Source organism: Galeopterus variegatus, unplaced genomic scaffold, assembly GCF_000696425.1.
Source record: "Galeopterus variegatus unplaced genomic scaffold, G_variegatus-3.0.2 Scaffold429, whole genome shotgun sequence".
NCBI classification, from domain to species: Eukaryota; Metazoa; Chordata; class Mammalia; order Dermoptera; family Cynocephalidae; genus Galeopterus; species Galeopterus variegatus.
Window position 1 is genome coordinate 505,989 of NW_007726540.1, and position 22,492 is coordinate 528,480.

At 38.4% G+C, this 22,492-nt stretch overlaps 1 protein-coding gene across 1 annotated transcript in view; it reads left to right on the forward strand.

Moving 5' to 3' along the window:
* The window catches only part of FBN1 (fibrillin 1), a 252,128-nt gene that overhangs the window by 156,483 nt on the left and 73,153 nt on the right, over positions 1-22,492 (forward strand). The window contains exons 18-31 of the mRNA XM_008568659.1: positions 1,039-1,164; positions 3,255-3,380; positions 3,935-4,054; positions 4,276-4,413; positions 5,281-5,331; positions 6,968-7,093; positions 8,779-9,006; positions 10,904-11,029; positions 11,155-11,283; positions 12,140-12,265; positions 12,356-12,481; positions 14,022-14,144; positions 15,230-15,355; positions 17,403-17,528. Of these exons, the coding sequence (XP_008566881.1) occupies positions 1,039-1,164; positions 3,255-3,380; positions 3,935-4,054; positions 4,276-4,413; positions 5,281-5,331; positions 6,968-7,093; positions 8,779-9,006; positions 10,904-11,029; positions 11,155-11,283; positions 12,140-12,265; positions 12,356-12,481; positions 14,022-14,144; positions 15,230-15,355; positions 17,403-17,528 (1,797 nt within the window). The remainder of the gene's footprint in view (positions 1-1,038; positions 1,165-3,254; positions 3,381-3,934; positions 4,055-4,275; positions 4,414-5,280; positions 5,332-6,967; positions 7,094-8,778; positions 9,007-10,903; positions 11,030-11,154; positions 11,284-12,139; positions 12,266-12,355; positions 12,482-14,021; positions 14,145-15,229; positions 15,356-17,402; positions 17,529-22,492) is intronic.

Below are 22,492 nucleotides of genomic sequence, written 5' to 3' on the forward strand. Positions count from 1 at the left end.
TAGGGACCTGGAGAAGAAAAAATAAAGTCAACCTTGATTTGTAGAAGAGTCAGGCACCAGGACTGAAGACTACCCACTCACTGGTTGCATTCTGTGTCACTCTTGACTGTTAGAGCTCTTCTCAGTCTGAGAGCACAGAAGAGGGGCCCAGCCTCATCTGGGCAGAGTAGCAGAGCTGTTCCACAGCACGTGGTGTTTGAGCTGCCGTTTGACTAAAGAATAGTCCTGCTCCAGCCATTCCTGACACTGAGCAAAGAGGCCATTGTACAGAACAGCGAGAAGTTTGGAGTAAATCAACACAGGATTCATATTTTAACTTAATCTTAAGGATATGATTGAACCTACAAAAGTTTGAGCCACGAGAATGACATAATCACTTTACTTTTAGGATGTTAAGAATGGTGGCAGCGTGGGAGTCAGATTGAAGAGGGGGGGCTGGTGGCAGGGAGACCAGTCACGGGGACTTGGGCTCTGCAGTTGAACCCCTTTTCCATCTTGGTGCTTGGAACGGAAGCCCAGTAGGTCTCAGCTTAATGAAGGATCGATACCCTTTTTGGCTTAGCTCAGATGCCAAGTTAAAGAATGGTGGCAGCGTGGGAGTCAGATTGAAGAGGGGGGACTGGTGGCAGGGAGACCAGTCACGGGGACTTGGGCTCTGCAGTTGAACCCCTTTTCCATCTTGGTGCTTGGACCGGAAGTCCAGTAGGTCTCAGCTTAATGAAGGATCGATACCCTTTTTGGCTTAGCTCAGATGCCAAGTTCCTCTCAGGGACGGGTAGAAGAGAGATTTGACTCAGAATATTGTACTGTGAGTAAAAGGGATCAAGCTTTCTTTTCCATGTTCTTCCAAGTGGAACCTTTTTTTAAAAAAAAAATGGTCCTAAGGTCATTACATTTATTGCAATGTTTAGTTCATTGTATGTTTATATTTTTAAAAAAAAAAAAATGGTCCTAAGGTCATTACATTTATTGCAATGTTTAGTTCATTGTATGTTTATTTTAGAATAAACATCGATTTTGAACTTTTTCGTGTTGCAGATATAAATGAATGTGCATTAGACCCTGATATCTGCCCAAATGGAATTTGTGAAAATCTCCGCGGGACCTACAAATGTATATGTAATTCAGGGTATGAAGTGGATGCAACTGGGAAGAACTGTGTTGGTAAGAAGCTTCACCTGTTTTCTAAGACATTTCATGCAAGCTGCATTCCTCCTTCTGTTGCTTGGAGGAAACTGCTCTTGAGAAGCTTGGAGGACTGGACCAATGGATGCTTTATACTTTGGATGTCAGCATGGCACAAACATGTGTTGATTAACAGAAAACTTACATAACTTAATCTTGACAATGTATGAATAATCGTGTATCAGATTTATTCCATAAAAGAATAGCTCCTTAGATGTATAAAATGGGAAAATTCTGAGTCATTCTCATGCAGCTACAAAGTCATCCCTATTTTTACTGAAAAAGAAGCAGCTCTTCTTCCTGCTACTTACTAGGTTTAATGAGAGAAAACACAACTTATTTTTGTAATAACTGCTCTCTGTTTTAACAAACACCATTTTAATGCACTAATAATCCTTAATTAATCCTTAATAAAGGTACCAGCCAATAACTAAATAAATAATTTAGTTGGGGAAAAAATGGTCAACATGAGCACCGTTATTTTTGCTTCAACATTCTCCAGTTGCCGAGATTTGTATTTTCTGAAATGCATTGTCCATTCTGTCATGTAGAGATATCCTGCCTCAGGTTTCCTGAAGTTGGGCTTCTAAAAATCAGGATATTCATACTCATGGAAATATATCAAGATGTACCAAACCAAAATGTAAGATGGTGCATCTTTTTTATTTGGAGGCAAAACATGTTGTACATACAAGCAAATATATCTTTACAGAGTAGGGTGAAAATTAATAAGCTTTAAGATAAAATAGGAGATCTTGTGTACTTTTTTCCTTTCTGACAGCCATTTAGGACTTTGGAGTTCAGAGCTTCCTCTCTTCGGCCATTGGTAGTATTTTAGTGACAGGTGTTTGAAAGGTACTGTCCTGAGGTACTGGTCTGAGTCTTTGGGACGTGTAATTATTCAAACATGATACAGATTGAAATAAACACAAAAGCCCTTCTTTTCATTCTTTCAACACCACACATAATCTAACAAATGCAAAATGCTTGTGAAGCACTGGACTCAGCTCTCTCCCATCCAGCCATCAGAGAGTCACTGTTATGTTCTGACCCAAGAGAAGAAAGTTCCTACTCTCATATGTCCCTGGGCATCAAGCTATTTTGTCATGTCTCTTACCATTTGGATTCCTCTGATGCTGGGGACGCTTTGGGGAAGTATTAGCATTCCTTATGTTCTTTTATAGAATCCTCAGCATGCTATTTGCTCAGACAATAACATAACTTTATACTTATATTTTTCATATTTTAAGTACTTTATAAATGTGTTGCTCATTTAAGTGTATTTATTGCTGTGAACCACACAGTTCCCCAGTGCTGAATTTGTGTATCCTTTATGTTAGGGCTACTAACTTGTCAAAGGATGATCTAATCAGAATCTCTCATTGTGTAAAAAAGTATAAAAAATTCCTTATGGATGTCTGGCCTATTTTGTGGACTGTATGGTGTAATTTAACAAACTGCATAACTTTTATATTTCTGAAATTATCTAAGTACCTTAAAGTCGGGTATTGCTTTAGACAGGCTTATTATTCAGCTGAAAACAAGGGGTTTTCCTCAACTCTCTGAATTGCAAGTCAAAATTCCCCATGACAATTATAAATTCTACACATTGCTCATATTTCATAAACATAACTGGAGATGATTTAAATTATTCTATGGAAGAAACACCCATCCTGGAAATAACACATGTCAAAGATGGACCACACTTTCTAAATATTTAGTTCCTTAAATCAGTAGGATTAGTCCTTTTAATTCTGACATAATGAAGCAATTATATAAAGTAAAGATCAATAATTTCTAGCAAATCCAGGTTTTCTTCTTGCTAAAGAAAGAAGTCAATTAAATAATGTCTAGTGACTTTAGGCTTTGTAGATATGTAGTTTAAATAAACCTGTCAAGCCGCTGTTTTCCTGAAATGAGGTAATTTAGGCAAAAAACGCTGGTAGAGAGTTTTGCCTCTTTGCTTGAATTGATCATATCTTATGTTTTAAAAGATTTAACCCAAAAAAGCATTGAAGTTCCCTCAAGGGAGGGGCTCTTTTACATGTTCATTCTCATTGACTTCCCAGATATTAATGAATGTGTACTCAACAGTCTACTTTGTGACAATGGACAATGTAGAAACACTCCTGGAAGTTTTGTCTGTACCTGCCCCAAAGGATTTATATACAAACCTGACCTAAAGACCTGTGAAGGTAAACCATATCTTTGTTCTTGTACTAGGTACTTCTGTCTTTTGGAATGCCACTAGAGAACCATAAGAATAAATTAAAGTCACTTCTACCTTAGACAATATGCCAACTTAGTTGAAGTTCTGTGGTTCTAAATGTATGTACTTTGTAAGTGACTGATGCTATTTACCTGCAATTACTATTTTATTTGCCATTTATTTTGCATTTAAATTCCATTTAAAAGTATTTGTTTTGCATTTACCTTCAACTGGCATTTTATTTGCCATCATGCAATAGATGAGGAAAATAATATTATATGCTTTATGAATTAGTAATTAAGAAATCACATGAATATTTACTCCAGAGTTTTTGAATGAAAGGATTCAACCAATTGTCAAATTCTATGCTATAGAGATGTGCTCACTTACTATTTTGGCATTTCGTGTAGTCTAGAAAAAACTATTCAGGCCAGTTTGAGTATTTAATGAAGAATATGGTAACTATTGAGTCCAAAGTGAGGTACTCATTTATACCCCAGACTAGCTTTTAGCAGTAATGTAGACCTGTTTTTGTTTCAGACATTGATGAATGTGAATCAAGTCCTTGCATTAATGGAGTCTGCAAGAACAGCCCAGGCTCTTTCATTTGTGAATGTTCTTCTGAAAGTACTTTGGATCCAACAAAAACCATTTGCATAGGTATTTAGCTTTCTGAGAATGATTTTTCTATGTGTATTAACATTGTCATACTTAATGTCAACTTCTACTGCAAAACAGTTTAAGTATGGATGAACAACATTAAAAAATGATCATTATTCCTAGTTTTTTAGTGATATTCTTGCTGTAATTCCAATGTGCATATTTGAACTTTTGTTATCGATTCTATGAAATATCTGTTGTGTTATTTTCCCCCTCTGTAGAAACCATCAAGGGCACTTGCTGGCAGACTGTCATTGATGGGCGCTGTGAGATCAACATCAATGGAGCCACCTTGAAGTCTCAGTGCTGCTCTTCCCTTGGGGCTGCCTGGGGGAGCCCGTGCACACTATGCCAAGTTGGTAAGAGAAACGGGTGCTGTGGCTCCCATGCCATTCCGTTGGTCACTTTGCATAGAAAGAGTTAGTCCAGTATTTTGTTTATGTAGGTCCACATGGAAATTTTAAAACATTTAATTCTGATGATCTCAATGCAACATTGCTAAATGGGAACTAAGAAAAGTGTCAATGACACTAATTTTATGTGATTTGGTTAATTTATTCTTTTCTATCTCTGCATTGTAATGTGGTTAGCGTGTGGTGCTTTCCTGGAGCACCAATTCCTACTGGCTGTCTTGGGAACCTCGTGGTTAGGGGTCCTGAGCTTTTTATAGGCAAAAATTTTATTTGAAAAATCTAACTGTTATGAAGGAACCAGTATTCATGACTAAACTTCATAAGCATTTCTGGTGAACTTCTTAATAAATCTGTTGGGAAGATGAGGTTTGAGAGCTTTGTCCATGGATTGCTGATTCATTGTATGGGTATATAAATGTGTGAATTTGTGTAGTATGAATGCTGCAGGTCATGAGATCTCCAAATTTTGAACTCTTTTCATATTCATGTTACAGTAATCTTATCGTGTGATCCCGATTCGCAGGCCAATAGCAAGAGAGAAATCTACATTCAGTTTCCCTCTTGGCTGATCAATAGGGTACCTTTGTGCCTTTTAGAATATCTTAGAGGAATTAAGCTTTATTCAAGGAGACGTTTCATTATTATACTTCCTCACTGATGCAATCTCAGAAACACTTTGTTATCTCATACTTATCCATAGCAACAAAATCTATTCATGTTCCAGGTCCTCTTTCATGTTTCTTATACTATGTCATAACTGTAATGTCTGGATGTTGTTATTCCAAATTTGTTTTTTGTTTTGTTTTTTTACAGATCCTATATGTGGTAAAGGGTACTCAAGAATTAAAGGAACACAATGTGAAGGTATTTCTGATTCTTACTAACCCATAAATTTCTGTGTGCATGAAGAATGCTTGTGTTAACTTGGACTGGATGACGCTGTCTTGTAACTTTACAGTGAGAAATATGCAGCAGAGAGAAAAAATAATGAGAAATGCAGAACAGAACAGATGTTAATTTCACAAGCATGTATATGCTATTGCCAGTGTCAGATCACTGTGGCCAAAGGACAGGATGGCTGAAAATGTTTTAGGCTGACCATAGTTTATAGTGACTGCAGTTTCAAAATGCTATCTATCAGGAAGGGAAAACAGGAAGTTTTGGGTGAAGCTGTAAAAATTGTATTTTTCTTGGTTTGTCCTATGGCTTTTTTTTTGTTTGTTTGTTTCATGGTCATGGATGATTTAGAAGGACACACTCTATTGCCTCCTTTCTGAAAGTCTACATGGATTCTCTCCAGTTTACTGTGATTCTTTCTCACGGAGTCCCAGATAGGCATAGGTCATGGTGACTAACACAACCTGACATGACACAGCAGCTGAAAAATTTTAAAAACAGCAATTAGTCCCATATGTGGGATGAAATGAAGTTTTTTCCCTGCTAAAACAAAGAGGAACACTACAACCCCCACCCAACGTCTTGCTTTCCAAATGATGACTGAATCCCTTGGCCTTTCTCTGGTCCAGACCCACTGTTAATAACTTATCTGACCTCAGCAGCACATTTTGCTGTACAAGTGGCCAGAACGACAACAACAACAAAAAAAACCCGAAAGGTAGATTTCACACCCTCCCTGTTTCTCTCTCTTACAAGGAAAGATTTAGAATATTTTTTCAACATTCCTGGCTTGGAAAGTTATTTCTTCTAAATAGAGCCATGGTGTGTGTGTTTCTTAACTAATGCTCCCCTTTTTTGGCATTGGCAAGTAAGTGACTTTCTTTGGATTAACTTGATGGTGAATATTTTTCCAAATTAAGTGCAGAGAACGTATTGCTCTCCATTAAGCAAACTGGGAAGGACTGGTACTTTTGGGCAAGATTGGGTGAATGATGAGTAAATGAACATGAGCATATTTTGACTCTTCTCAGTCAAGCTGGAACCATCAAGGCACTGACGGAACAACCTGAGACTATTGCTGAGTTTGGACTAGTTATACTTTTTCCTGGGGACTTCTCAGCACTTCTCAAAAGAGACTCTTCACTGGCCCACATATTCCTCAGGGGAATTTTTTTCTATGCTCGCCTTCAAACTATTTCTTCTTTGCTAGTTTGAAAGACCAGGTTTCTGTTTCTCTACTTATTTTCAGACATGTGGTCTCATAAAGCTACTTATATGGCCCCGGGGAACCTTACCTGAGATGACCACAGCTCCGAGGGCTGTCCCTAAGAACTCACACCAGCTCCCTGTCTCTACAACTCAAAAGTTATTCCCTGAGACCAATGGAGAAACTCATATTTTTGGTAATAGGTGGGCTCAGTCTGACTGCTATTCAGACATCCCAGAAATTCTACATGAATTATTGGAAGCAAACTAGTTTTGTGAACTTATCAGGTTCAGAATGGCCTTTTCTGTTATGAGAATAATTATGTCTTCATGGGTAGAATAAGGTAGAATGATATTGTATAGACATACTAACTTTATGCTTTTTTTTCCTTTCTAGATATAGATGAATGTGAAGTGTTTCCGGGAGTATGCAAAAATGGCCTGTGTGTTAACACTAGGGGATCATTCAAGTGTCAGTGTCCCAGTGGAATGACTTTGGATGCCACAGGAAGGATCTGCCTTGGTAAGTAGCTCATTACTTTTCTAATAATTCTTTCTTAAAAATTATTAAAAACTCACTGAACAAAATAAGGCTGAACATTTGGTTACAAGAAGAGACACACACCCCCAGCTTCAGCATGTCCATTGGGATCCATGGTGGTTTCATTGACTCAGGCTCTTTGCTCTTTATATAAACAGTAGAGAACATATTAATGAGGAGAAACTTTAGTCCTTTGTTGATATGTAACTATTCCTTAAGTCAGTACCATCACAGTTATTATTCCAGAGCTCTTCAGCCTGCCTCCATATGCCTAGTTCTGTAGAATACAAGGTGAATGGTGGGGAGAAGAACATTTGCACTTAATTGGAAACTGTAGCCATGTTTTCTAGGCACATCCTGCCATTGGCCAGAGGGGTAGATCCTTGCAGGAAACACCTGTGGGTATCAGAAGTGAAAATGCCACTGACCTAAAGAGCAAACCTTAGGGAGCCCAGGGCTGTTGTCACTGCCAGTAATGGTGCAATGGTGAGATTTTCCATGCCAACTGCTAGAGCCCAAGTGGGCTACTCAAACCCAATCATCTCATTCCAATTATGTGGAAGAGTTTGGACCCAGAACCTGGAACTCTAAGTCCTTAGAAAGTTGCCCTATGGGCTCTAGTGGCAGCAAGTTTGAGATCCCACAGTCATACTTGTGGGGCCTGGCAGACTAGCTCAGCTGTTTCTACTACAGCTTCTCACTGCCAGAAATATGTCCTTTGTTTGGATCACTGGTTTCTGAGTCCCTGACTCTGGAAATGATGCTCAGCTGTACTGCGCATCAGAAACCGCATTACTCTGAACAGCATCCTTAGTGAAGACCACTGTAGGTAATTGAGAGAATGGTATGTAGTTAGGGGATCTTGATCATTTACAAATTAGAACTAACAAACCTTTAGATATAGAACTTTATGGTTTATGGAGTAAGTGCTTTGGAATAGAAGGGGCAATTCAGAGCCTAGAACCTTTTTGTAACTAAGAATGTCAGTTAATCCCATTAGGAGGCTTAGTTCTTTGTTTAGGAGAAATCGGCACTTAATGACAACATTAATTCCAGGTTCTGCAGTGTCTAATTTAGGATTCGTTTAAAAATTATCCACTTTAGTATAGGCAGCCTGAATGTAAAGCTGTCCAGAAGGCTTCAGAAGCTTCCTAACATTGGAGGAAGCTCAGGCACTTAGGTGAATGATTAGTGACCACATTGTGAGGGAGAAAGAGAAGAACTATCTTGTTTTAATTACACTTTCCAAGTCTCTGACGCATAATCTCATTTGAGCTTCACAGCACCTCCTGAGAGATGGTGCAACATCATTTAACAGATGTGAAATCACATGTCTGCACAGGAGAAGACATCTCCCAAAAGAGCCTTGCAGGATTTCTCAGAACACTGCTCGCTTCTTATGTAAAACTATCAGAAAACACTTCAAGTCGAAAGGGAACTTTTCACAAATAGTTGGTGCAAATATAGGTTGACAAAGAGAAGAGAGTCTTCATGAGGCAGGAATACCTACCACATAGCCTGGGTTTCTTTTGACAAAAAAAATTAATTCCAGTCAACAAGTCATACAGCAAATTATTACGTGTGTTGTACATGGCCTACCAACATGGTGGCAGTTAGGGGCAGTGAAAATGGAGCAGCTCTGCTCAGCCTCCTCTGTTCCCTGGCAGACATCCGCCTGGAAACCTGCTTCCTTACCTATGAGGATGAGGAGTGTTCTCTGCCCGTCGCTGGCCGCCACCGCATGGACGCCTGCTGCTGCTCCGTCGGGGCAGCCTGGGGTACTGAGGAATGCGAGGAGTGTCCCGTGAGAAATACCCCCGAATATGAAGAGCTCTGTCCCAGAGGACCCGGATTTGCCACAAAAGAAATTACAAATGGAAAACCTTTCTTCAAAGGTACAGTGTTTTGAATGATTGGTTCCTTTTCTCTTTAGACCAACAGGATGCATTCTCAGGGGTCCAGAGTTCTATGAACAGAAGAATTACAGTGAATATCGTCCGTGTGGTCATCTCTTGCCCATCTCAGCATGGGTTCTCAGCTTTCTGAGTTATACATAGCAAAATGTTCACCCTGTGCTAGGTGTTTTTCCTCCTCAGGACTTTCCGAGGTCCCTTGCCTCTCCCTTGTAGCTGTTAAGTAGTAATGTAGATTTCAATATTATCCTAAACCAGAAATAAATGAATAGACGTATGCTGGGGAAATTTCCATGCCATCTGCTAAAACCACGTGATGCAACCTTTGATCCGCTGGTTGAGGCATCCACGTCACTGCCATCCACCTCCATACAGATAACAGAGGGGGAATGGTGGGACATGCCCAGTGGCAGGTCCTCTTTGTCCAGATACGGTGAAATTCATTCCTGTGGCAAACACACTCCAGTGACTTATGATGTTTCAAATATTATTTTAGTTTATCATGCCATAATGTAAATTCCATGTAAAAAATAATGTTACAGATTAACTCAAATTCCGAAATCAATTCAACTTTTAAAGCACAGTGATACAGAGCTTTTTCACTTCAGCATATGGAAAAAAAAACTTGGCTACTTAGAATTCTGATTATGCAGAGGCTCCTGCTTATGTTCCTAGTGGATAATGTTACAGATTAACTCACATTCCGAAATCAATTCAACTTTTAAAGCACAGTGATACAGAGCTTTTTCACTTCAGCATATGGAAAAAAAAAACTTGGCTACTTAGAATTCTGATTATGCAGAGGCTCCTGCTTATGTTCCTAGTGTAGAGTTTCGTGTTGGCTGTTCAGTTTTGCACACTGTCCCTCATGTTGGGCTCTGGAAGTCTGGTCCTAGTTATTATACTTCATAACTAAATCAACACATAAAAATGGGAAATGAATATAAGTATCACTTAATTATTCTTACATAGAAAAGTATAGACTTCTTTTTGTTTGTTTGTTTTTTTATTGAGTGTTTGGTCCAAGAAGCCCTGGGGGTTAAAATTCTTTTGCCTGGAGAGTCAGTTTCTAGATGGCCCTGTTAAATGTCTCCTAAGTAAATTTAAAGGAACTTGAATAATTTGCTTCCAAAGGCTGTGGTAACTGCTGCTGAAGGACTTGATGTTGAGATTTTATCTGCCAGTTCTGTCTCTCATGGCATTATGTAGAAATGAACTTATATTTCTTGAGCTTTAGGTCTTGCTTTGGAGAAGTAAGGGAAAACTTAGGTCATGTGTTACATGTATGCAGAGTCTTCTAGTGTATAAGAAACTCTTTAAATTCTATTAATTTAACCTTAATGGTACATTATATTGAAAAAAAAATTTAAAACATAGTACAAAGTATTTGCAAATAATTTTAATTATAAATGACATCTTTGAAGTTTTTGTGTTTTAGGTATATCCAAAAGACCATCAAAGAGCATTAAATGGATATCTTATTCTGTTACACACTCAGTTGGTTCCTGTGGAGCAGTATATTCTAATAATCTTTAATGTGCTTTAAGTGTAGACAACAGTGGTTTAGAATATTTTATTCATTTATTTAGTAAGTAGTCATTAAGATTTCACTATGTATCAGACAGTGTTCTGGGCCCTACAAGTCCAAATAAACAAATTCTTTGCTTCTCTAATAATGATTTCTAAAATGGAGAAGCTGAAAAGGCTAGAAATGTTTACAAAGTTATATTTCTCATGGATCATCATGCATTCTTTCAAATGAGTATCACCAAGACCTTAAATCAAGACTCTCCAACCTTCTGGGTTTAAATGGTGGGCGCTGAGATCTCCTTACTGATTGCTCATAAACTTTCCCCCCCACATTTTATCTTTCCTGAAGATATCAATGAGTGCAAGATGATACCCAGCCTTTGCACCCATGGCAAGTGCAGAAACACTATCGGCAGCTTTAAGTGCAGGTGTGACAGTGGCTTTGCTCTTGATTCTGAAGAAAGGAACTGCACAGGTCAGTAAATGGGCTTTGAGGGGTAGGAGAGGGGGTATCCTTGAAATCTCTTCATTGTTAATGTATTGCCACAAGAATTAAGGTACCCTGATACTCATTTACTGCCACTCACTGTTTTTGTGCAGACATTGACGAATGCCGCATATCTCCTGACCTCTGTGGCCGAGGCCAGTGCGTGAACACCCCCGGGGACTTTGAATGCAAATGTGACGAAGGCTATGAAAGTGGATTTATGATGATGAAGAACTGCATGGGTAAGTTTGTTGACATTTGATCAGCACAGGAAGAAAAGGATTCCAAGAAGCTTTGATGACTCATAGCCTATGTCTCAGGTTCTTCCTGCTGCCCTGGTCTCCGGACCAGCGAGTCAGGAATTAATCTGTGGCAGAGGGGGACTGACATGCAGAAGGAATGAGGGAATTCATGCTGTCGGGTCACCCACAGGTGACCTCGGAGAACAGTTGTGGGTCCTTGAGAAGTGAGTTTAACACCTGGAATAGATAACCCAGGGAAGAGAGGACAATTCAAACATTGTTTCAGACATAGTAAAGGTCCCATTTACTCAATTGAGCAAAAGGTTTTTGCTCAATTTTTCTAGAAAAGGAGATCGATTAAGCTGGTTATCTTAGGTTAAGTTCTCTAGAAACAAAGTTTGAAATGGTAATTCTCGCAACTGTGATTTTTCTTTTTTTCCCTGAGGGAGTGCCTTCAGGAGGAACCTGTCAGGAAGTGGGGGAAGCAGGCTAATGCAGGGAAAGAAGAGATAAGCCCAGAGTTTTGCTGCATATTAGCCTTAGTCTGATCCTGCAGGGAGCTTTGGAGTATGAACGGCATCAGCGAATGGTCCCATCTTGGGACAGGAAGTCAAGCTTTTGTCCTCCTATGTCAGTTCAGTCAATTATTGGCCGTGGGGGGCCCCTAGCATGGGAGAGAGCTATAATCTCTCACCTCCCAAGTGTTTCCAAGTGAGACAGACAGCAATCCTCCAAGAAGGGAGAGTGTGAGCTATTAGTAGCCAGGCCTCCCAGCAACTGGGGGATGGGTGCTCTGGCTTGCTAAGGGGATAAGGACACCACCAGCATCTTCAGCGTGGTTCATTTCCATTTGCAGATATCGATGAATGTCAGAGAGATCCTCTTCTATGCCGAGGAGGCGTTTGCCTAAACACAGAGGGAAGTTACCGCTGTGAATGCCCGTCTGGGCATCAGCTGTCCCCCAACATCTCTGCATGTATCGGTAAGGACGAAGACTTTCAGACCACTTACTTAAGGCTAGTGCCTGAGTCAGAAGCTAATGTTTGGATATTTTCTCTTATTTTCTCAACAGACATCAACGAGTGTGAACTGAGCGCGAACCTCTGCCCCAATGGCCGCTGTGTGAACCTCATAGGGAAGTATCAGTGTGCCTGCAACCCTGGCTACCATTCAACTCCTGATAGGCTGTTTTGTGTTGGTAGGTTCTGTATTTTATTTTATTTTATATTTTTTCTCTTTCTAAAACACTCAAGTCATGTACTACTACTCTGAGTTCTGTTTTCATCACTAGTTACTTTTACTTAATCTTTCTTGTTTCCTTGTAAGTAAAATTCTTTTCATAGTGACTCACAATCTTTGGATCTCACTTGTTTATCTGTTTAAAGCACCATGTAAATGAAGAATATTGAATGTTTTAGCTTTAAAAGTATAATTTGACCTTTGCTGTTTTGAATAGTAAGCAGTTGCATGCTTTTTTTGTTCATACGTATACCAAGGCAAATCAACAAGTGATAACCAACCACCTGAAATAACCCAAACCTGGTGAGTGCTGTGGAGAAGACAAAAAAGCACAGGGAGAAATCTCTGCCCTGAGATGGTTTAGATCAGCTAAAAGATTTCAAAGATTCAAACTATTGGAGAGAATACCATGGAACATTCATAACTTAAACTGAAGAAGAGGCCATGTCTGGCACTCCTTAAAGATGGGTTTTTGTGGGACAAGCATTTTGCTTTGTGGTTGGCCCTCTGTAGGTTTAGTCGTGCTGTGAAGAGTGGCACAGAGAGCCCTGTGGCTTTATCGTGCCCAAAGTCAAAGTGAAACTTTGTAGAAACTGCCAGTTTTTGCCTGGTTTGGGGTGTATACCATGTGGAACTGCCAAGTCTCACATGGTTTCCACCCGAACCATAAATCAGCCCAAATTCTTCTGAAATAGGGCCCAGGACAACTCAGAACTCCAACTCAGGTTCTGGAAAAGGACTAGAACCTCAGCCAATCAAACTAAATTTCAAGTTTATGACCAAATCTGTGACCAAGAGAATTTCACCCACGTGTCCATTATCATAACTGGGATTTGTTCTCCTGGCACCCAGTACTTCTCCTGCATCTTAAGTGCACACCATGTATCGTGTAATTAATTGTTCATCTGTCTTGCTGGGTGCAATGTAACGTTATAAAGGCAGGGGTAGTGTCTGCTCAGTCACTAGATTCTCATCTCTAGCACATAGTAGGTGGGTAGTTAATATTAGTTGAAGGAATCAAGCAATGACTTCCAGTTGCCGTGGGATGCTTTTTTTCTTTCCTCTCTCTTTATTTGACCTATGCCTGGAAACTTTAAACATGTGCCATGATCATAAACACAGAGGAGGGTATCTTTGTTTTTGTGTTGCAAGAACAGAACACCTGAGACTGGGTCAGATAATGAACGGAAATTTATTGGCTCACAGTTCTGGATGCTGGAAAGTCTAATATCAAGGTGCCAGCATCTTTTGTGGGTCCTCTTGCTGCATCATAACATGGCAGAAGGCAAGAGAGTGAGAGAGAGCAAGAGGGGGCCAAACTCACCCTTTTATAGTGGTCCCAATCCCGCCCATGAGAGTGGAGCTCTCACGGCCTAATCAACTCTCAAAGGTTTCACCTCTTAATATTGTTGCAATGGCAGTTAAATTTCAACATGCGTTTTGGAGGGGACAAACATTCAAACCATAGCAGAAGGTGATATTATTTTTATTTCTCTTAGACATTGATGAATGCAGCATAATGAATGGTGGTTGTGAAACTTTCTGCACAAACTCTGAAGGAAGCTATGAATGTAGCTGTCAGCCAGGATTTGCACTAATGCCCGACCAGAGATCATGCACCGGTGAGTAGGTTTTAGCTTCGTGTTGAAATCTCTCAACAGTTGTGGATTTAAATACTTGTTTGTCACATATTTTAGTTGTGCATCATTGATCAAGAAGCGTAGCATCAGATTCCTCATCAATAAAATGAGGTTCAGATTGCCTATGTGGAAGAGCATGTACAGACTTAGCATATTATCTGGTATTATAAATGGAGTATAAAATACATTTTATTCATTGATCAGAATTTTGAAGAGTTTGATCTTTTGGCCTAATTCAATGCTGCTCATGGTGTGTTCCCTGGACCAGCAGTATCAGCATCACTTGAAAACTTGTTGAAAATGCAAAATCTCAGGCCCCTTTCCGGATCTACTGAATCAGAAACTACTGGGGTGGGTGCCAGTAATCTGTGTTTTCACAGACTCTCCAAATGATTTGGATGCATGATGAAGTTTGAGTACCTCTGGTCTAATCTACACTTCCTACTGTATCATCCCTGGCAAAGAGCCGTGCAGCCAGCCAGAGATGATAAATGAAATGGGTGACATAGGTTTTGATTTTAGCTCAGGTTAAGAAGAGAATTTGGGTTTAGGAACCAAAATTATTTTATCTGCCCTAGAAAAATATCCCTATAGAACTTTAGATATAAATTTGGCTATAAAAACTAAATGGTGATAATAAATGTTTTTACTAAATGTGCATTTAAGTGGATGTGCTTATTTCAAGCAATTTTCACTTTAAAAATATTATTAAAATAGAAGAAGGTATATTTGGGCATTTATAATTTGAAAATGAGAAAAATAAGACTCATAAGAATTTTTAAATGATAAGTTTATGTAAGAGATGACATTTCTAATTAAATGATAGACTTTTAAGTGAGTGTGGACCTTGTCCTTGAACAGTATATTGTGAATCTTGAAAATGGTTCTCTCCTTTTTTACTCAGGGTAACTTAATGAGATAATTTATGTAAAGCTTCACTTAGATTTGAGAGTTAATAGTTTTGCGCTAATAGGCTGAGTTTATTTGACTTGGGTCAGTTAATGTTTTCTCAGTGAATAGTGGAACCAATATTAACAACATGTAGCTTTTGATTTTATTCTTTGCAGACATCAACGAGTGTGAAAATAACCCCAATATCTGTGATGGCGGTCAGTGTACAAACATACCTGGAGAGTACAGGTGCTTGTGTTATGATGGATTCATGGCATCTGAAGACATGAAGACTTGTGTAGGTAAGCAGAGAAGACAGAATTTTTCATCTCGTCTGGTTGTTCACAGACATTGTTAGATTACATGAAGTTTAGTTTGGGTAGTTGATAGATGGATCCCATTGGAAAAGAAAGGATATTTAAGGGCATAGTATTCGTATTTTAAGGCCAGCATTTCAAAGAGCAACTTTCTTGTGACTGATGTGATGCTCTTGTCAGATATGTTATGTGGCTTGACCTAACCATCAGTAAACTTCAGATGGACACTTCTTTTATGTCTGTTCATTATTTCTGTTCACTTAACCCTCCTTCTTCTGCTGTGACTAGAGTTTAAGCTTTTAAAATGCTTGACTAAAGGCAAGCAAAATTTATCTATGACAAGAATGCAGTGAACTCTGTAAGTGAATTGATCATATTTGTTTTGGATAGTTTCTATTACTGTGCCTTCACATTTGTTAAACTTTTCTTCTGAAATATCTAATCTGACTTTAATCCCATCTAGTGTATTTTTCTTCTCAGAAGTTGTAGTTTTCATCTCTAAAAGTTCGATTTGAGTCTTTTTTCATGTCTTCTGTTTTCCTACTTAATATGTTGAATGATCTCTCTAGCTTTTTGAACATGTGGAATACAGTTATAATAACTGTTCTAACGTCCTTGTCTTCTAATTCTATCATCTATGTCAGTTCTGGGTCACTTCAATAAATTGACTTTCTACCTCATTATGGGTCATATTTTCTTGCTTCACTGAATGCCTGGCAATTTTTGACTAAATACCAGGCATTGTATATTCTGTCTTACTAGGCACTGGATATTTCTGTATTCTTAGACTATTTTGAGCTTTGTTCTGGAATACAGTTAAATTACTTGGAAATAGATTGATCTTTTCAGACTTGCTTTAAAGCTTTTAAGCAACAGTTAGTCTAGGGCTAATTCTGCTCCATTTCTGAGGTAAGACCCTTCTGGATACTCTACCCAGTTCCCTGTGAATTATGAGGTTTTCCAGTCTAGCTGGTGGGAAGGGCACAACTCCAGGCCTTCTGTAAACTTTGAGGACTTTTTCCCCCTAATTCTTTTGGGTAGCACTTTCCCCAGCCTTGAGTAGTTTGTTTCCTTGCATGAATGTGCTGATCACTACTCATCTAAATACTTGAGAAAGACCCTCTGCAGATCTCTGGAGCTTTCCCTCTGTGCAGCTCTCTTCTGTCCTTTACTCTTCCCCGTGAACTCTAGGTATCTTGGCCTTCCAGGACTTCTAGATTCATCTGCTCAAATCAGAGACAGTGCCTGGTTCCATCTGACACCCCCATCCCTATGCCATGGACTTAAAACTGCCTCTACACAGTAATCTGGGGCAATTGTAGGACTTACCTCATTTATTTTCTTTCTCTGAGGGATCACTGTCTTTTGTTGTCTAATGTGCAATATCTGGAAAGCCATTTTTTCATGTCCATTGCACATTTTTTTATTATTTCAGGTGGGGAGGTTATTTCAATCCCTGTTACTTCATATTAGCCAGAAGCAAGAGTCTAGAAGTGATTATATTTAAACTTTTATCACATTTATATCTTCTGAAAACCTTTACTGAAAATTCATGAAGTCCTAGGAATTAAAATGAATGTTATAAAATAACAAATAATTTCTAATTTGGGAAAGAAATGAAGTTTGTAAGTATTTGCACTAAGATTACCAGTACATCCGTTCTTTCTTTTAAAATATGAAAACTGATTTGTTAGCATCATGCAGACTGAATTAAAATTTAGCATCTTGCAACAAAGTATGCTTTTAAAAAAATTTCCTAGTCTGTCACATAAACAGGCTGTACGCTTAGTCTGGAGTCAATCAGTTTATTTGATTACTTGCCCCCTTGCTTGTGGGCCGATAAAAATGTTTGCATGACTAGCCTGTAATATAGAAAGCAAATGTGAATTGGGCCCCTTAAATATAGCTTTTTTTTTCAGAGTGAAAGTATTTCACCTTTTGTAATTTATTTGTCGTAGGTATTTTATCTCAGGGGAAAAGTATTCAATGATATTAAATAATGATGTATATTAATAACAACTGTGTTTTACAGATGTCAATGAATGTGACCTGAATCCAAATATCTGCCTAAGTGGAACCTGTGAAAACACTAAAGGTTCATTTATCTGCCACTGTGATATGGGCTATTCAGGCAAAAAAGGAAAAACTGGCTGTACAGGTATGTTTTTTCAAATTGAACAATAAAATATTAAGTGGGTAAGAGATTGCTATCATAACTATAGATTAATATAATTTTTTAACTATTAACATTCTATCTGCATTAAAAGCATTTTGTATAACATTTTTCATTAATTTAGCTTCTGCTTCCTTGAAATTCGTCATAGTTTATATTAGATCCAACTTGAAGTTTTTTTGTTTACATTTGGAAAAAAGGCATATTGAATAAGATATCGATGCTTAGCTCCGTGTCTATGGTTCTATGGTTCAAGCTTTATTTTTAGCATTCAGTATAAATGTAGGACTTGGTAAGGGATGGTGGTCTGGCAGTAATAACGAGGAAGGTGGGATAGTTCCATACTATATTTTACCTAAAGGAGGGATAATACCATTGTTTGGCTAAGCCAAGCTCACTGCAGTTTAACCCAGAGAGCAGTGATGCTTATGAAGGGAAAAGTTAATCTTATGGGACAGTCTTCATTTCCTATTAGAAAAGGGTCCCTAGAATTCTACGACCCAAATTTCAGCTAACTGACATGTGCAGTAGCAGATTATTTTAAGCCCTTTGCCATGAAGAAAGCTTCAGTTTTCATGCCATATTAATACAATTTTAGGTAAATTAGGTGTGATGTATATAACACCCTTGGCCCAGTGCTGATCAATAAATAGGAGCTATTGTCATATTAAATGAGACATACGAACCCAGTGTTTAGAAGCCATTTTAACTAAGAATATAACTTCTAGTCTAGGGAAAGTTCTATACTATTTACTGATACATGCTTGAAATCAGTTTAAAGAAGGAAAATCTTCCTCTGTAGTTTGAAAGGATTGTTTTTCATAATTGAATTTGCACAGCTATTGAGAAAATGGTGATGAGCTCTGCACTGCATGTTAGATAAGATGACTCCAGTTTTACATAACAGCAGCAGCCTTTTAGCAAATCATATGAACAGAAACATACAAAGGGTTTTCAAAAAGTTCATGGAAAGATTCACGTTATCTTTTAATTCTGTTTTTCTACAAAGTTTTTGAAGCACCCTAGTAGATTTGAAGTTTTTTTTTTAAAAAACTATTCTTTTCCAAGGGCTAATATCTCCCCCATCCTTTTAAATTGCAGCCTAAAATGATTTTTCTATTTGATAAAATCTAGCTAGAAGTATAGGAAGCAGGCTTGAGTTTCATGGCCCTTTTGATATCATAGTAGCATGTCGTGTGATATTCTTATCTAAAGGAGTAGAAACCTGAATTTCATTTCAGTTATGCACTGGTTTGTGATCTTTTATGAATCATCAGGGTGCACTGCAGTTACTCAAAAGTTGCCCTCAGGTAGGTAACGCTGCAGTGACCTATGGAAGGAGGGGCTGCAGTAGAGAAGAAAAGGAAATCCTTTGTAAATACTGTTATTAACAAGCAATGGTAACATATTTGATTGGAAATGACATACAAACAAAAATTGGCAGAAAGTTTGGTATACTTACAAACAAGTTTTTAAAAATCTGGGTCCCTAATTTTTTTAATCCCATGTAAGTAGGACTCTTCTAGCCTGCTTTTAGTTTAAAATTAGTGTCAGTCACAACTTGTACCATCAGGTTACCTTGGTGATGGTCATGTTAAAGGCAAGTGTTTGTAAGGTTCCAGGCAACTAGTATAAATAGAGATATGTATCTTGTCCAATTGGATAAGCAAGCCACATACAAATAACAGCAAGAACAGACCCGGAACTGTCTTTTGATAATAGACAAAAGAAATTACCTACTTATTTATTTAGATAGATAGATAAAATTTTTAATGAGTATGCTTTAAAAGAATTATAAAAATATGTATGCTATTTCATAGGAGCAACTTTATTTCATGAGAACTAAAAGACATCCTCTGAGCTCCATTACAGCTTTGTCTAAATATTTCAGCTGCCTTGTCATTACTGATTGTTTCCATTTTAACAAATAAACATGTTTTTTCCCCCCAATCACTTTAGCAGTGTTCAGAATCCACCCACTTACATTCCCAGCCCACACAGATTCTAAGGTTTTTTTCCTCTTATGATTTGTCCAAGTAGTGTGGGTATTGCTGAGAGGAATGTTGAATTTAATGAAGAGGAAATGTACATGTGCTTGAAACCTAGAACATAGTTCTTCTATCCTTGGCTTAAGTGGGCTGGATTGCAATTTTTCTGTGACCCAGTGTAAGGCTTCTACTGCTTGTTCTACATAATTGTAATTAGACCATAAATTGGAAGAAGAAAAAATAGATCCCTGCTAGGTGCCATCATTGGTGGGTGCTGGCTTCCACAAGCTGATTTGTGAGACTCTACCTCTCATCATGTGCTCACTTAGGGAATACAGCATACTATTAAGTGGAATAAAAACAGAATTATTTGCAGTGAAAATAGCAGGATTTCTGGATAATTCCGTTTCTCAAACTATCTGGTTCCTTTTACATGGGAAATGTTTCTAGTAGGTCCATGGGAGAGAATTATAAATGAGTACTTCAACCACCAGCAGTGAGAATTTGTGTTCATTTCCTTCCAGTTTCTTATCACTGCTAATTCTCTTCCACTGGCTGCCAGCCAGTGAAAACTCCATGGGTGTTCAGTTAATAGTCTTGGCTCAAATTCTATCCAAATTAAGAAATCCAAGTAGCCTTCACGTTTGGCCGCTCCATTCACGGCAACGCCCTACTCCTCAATACCTAATCAAGGAGATTCTGCAGTGTGCCAGCTCACCGGATTAGTATCCACGTGACGGATGCCCGGATGGCAGAGAAGGCAGGTGTTTGTGGATGATACAGCCCTTCCCTCTGCGACTGCGAGAGGAGGCCAGAGCAGTTCAGAGCACAAGCCCCATATTCAGGTGGCAGACTTGCGTGGAGCATACCTAGAACCTGTGAACGGGTCTGCTCAGACCACGTCCTTGCCGTTCAAGGGAGCCCTGCACATAGGACCTTTGAGTCTTTGTGACAGAGGTTTGGTGGGGTTAAGGAGGTTGCAGTGTCAGCCTTAAATTTGAATTTCTTTGCTTTTCTTGGCTTATGCTCATTCATAATCTTAAAAAGGAATTTTCTGTCTGGAGCAAACTTGTGGGGGAAAGAGAACATTTGTACAGAAAAGGATGTCCTTGGCAAGTGTGTGCTGTGTTTCCTTCACATTACTAAAGAGTATTTCAGTACAGCATTTTTGTTTGCTTGTTTTCCCTATGGCTCAGTTTCCCCTTCTGTTTTCTTTTTTAATAAAGTGTAGTCATAGGCCCAAGTCTGAGGTAAAAACTATTAATGATTAATATTTGGTGCACACACGCATATACACACACATGGGAAAACCTTTTGTTCTGAAATGTCTTTACACTTTATAACCACTTTAAGTCGTTTTAATTCCCTTGTTACCTACTGAGAGTGTAAGGCATTGAGGTAATGACTTACAAAAACATTCACAAAATGGATAATTGAATATTGACTTCAGCTCTCTCATAGTACCAAAGTCCATGATACACAGACTTTTGCAAATATAATATCTTTTCACTTTGAAAGCATCGCAGTAAAATCGAAAACATTTTCTTGAATTATAAATTTATATTAGTATATTATTAATGATTTAGAAAAGGAAAGAGACTCTCCTTTTTAAAGAGATGGTAATTTTCTTAATTGCAAAATTAAATATGGAAGGTAAAAAAGCTATACTCTCCTTTTTAAAGAGATGGTAATTTTCTTAATTGCAAAATTAAATATGGAAGGTAAAAAAGCTATATAAAAATAAGGGTCCCTTTGATCATTAGAAAATTGGAAAGAAAAAAATTACGGAATTATAGAACTATTAGATTGATAGGCTATGATCATCCCTGAAAATTGTGCTTTGTAGAAAAGATGAACATATAAAAATAAGGGTCCCTTTGATCATTAGAAAATTGGAAAGAAAAAAATTACGGAATTAAAGAACTATTAGATTGATAGGCTATGATCATCCCTGAAAATTGTGCTTTGTAGAAAAGATGAATGGATATTTCTATAAGTCTGTTAATATACAGAGGCCCAAGGGAAAGGGCCCAGTCGGTAGATAGGGAAACTGAGTTCCAGGCAGTCCTGACTCTATCTCTCGTGACTGTGAAGCCCAACCTCTGTGTCCTCCTCAAATTAAACTGAGGATTGGGAGAGTGGAATTCTGGGTTCTTTCCACTTAGAAAATTCCTTGATTCTATAACATCTGGAGGCTTCAAAACTGATGCAATTGAAGCTCACTGTTTTCACCTAAGATGATTTGTCAGCGAGCATGACAAATAAGGGAGGGAATTTCAGGCAGGGCTCCACAAAAGCAGCGATTTGTGCCATTACCTCTGACGGGGGTGACTGTCTGAGGAAGAAGGAAGTGACAATGGCTTTGCTTGGGCACACCTGAGCAAGTTCTATGCAGAGCATCAGGTCAGGTATGGAAGGCTTACGTTCTGACGTCTCATGCCTACTTACCCACTGTCCCGGGTCAGCCTTCCTCACTTCCGTGCCCTGCTCAATTACTCAGATGGTTAAAGCTCCCAGTCACAAGTCTACAGTGATGTGCCTCCCTTGACCTGCCGTCGTAACTTGATAGGTTCATGTGGCTGCCAATCACAATACGTTGTGATTGTAAGGACATTCTTGTAGGCATGTTTCCACTTTATGATTATTAGTGATGTTACAAAAATTTTTTGTGGAAGAATTCTGCCATTATTTTATTTTATGTTTGCTCTGGAAGTTATGAAAAAGTCTAAGATCCCAGGACCATTTCAGAGCTTCAGATGGCACATTTGGCAAACAGCATGTTTCCAAACACTTTCAAATCATTTAATTGGGCTTCTTAAGTAAACAAAAGGGTAAACATAAGATGCTTGCCCAGTTTCTTTTTCATGCCATTATGCAAGTGATCACTGGAAATTCTTGCAACATTTTATATGTCAAAATTATCCCTCTTAACCTAAGTTTTGTGTTAGATATTGGTTTCCA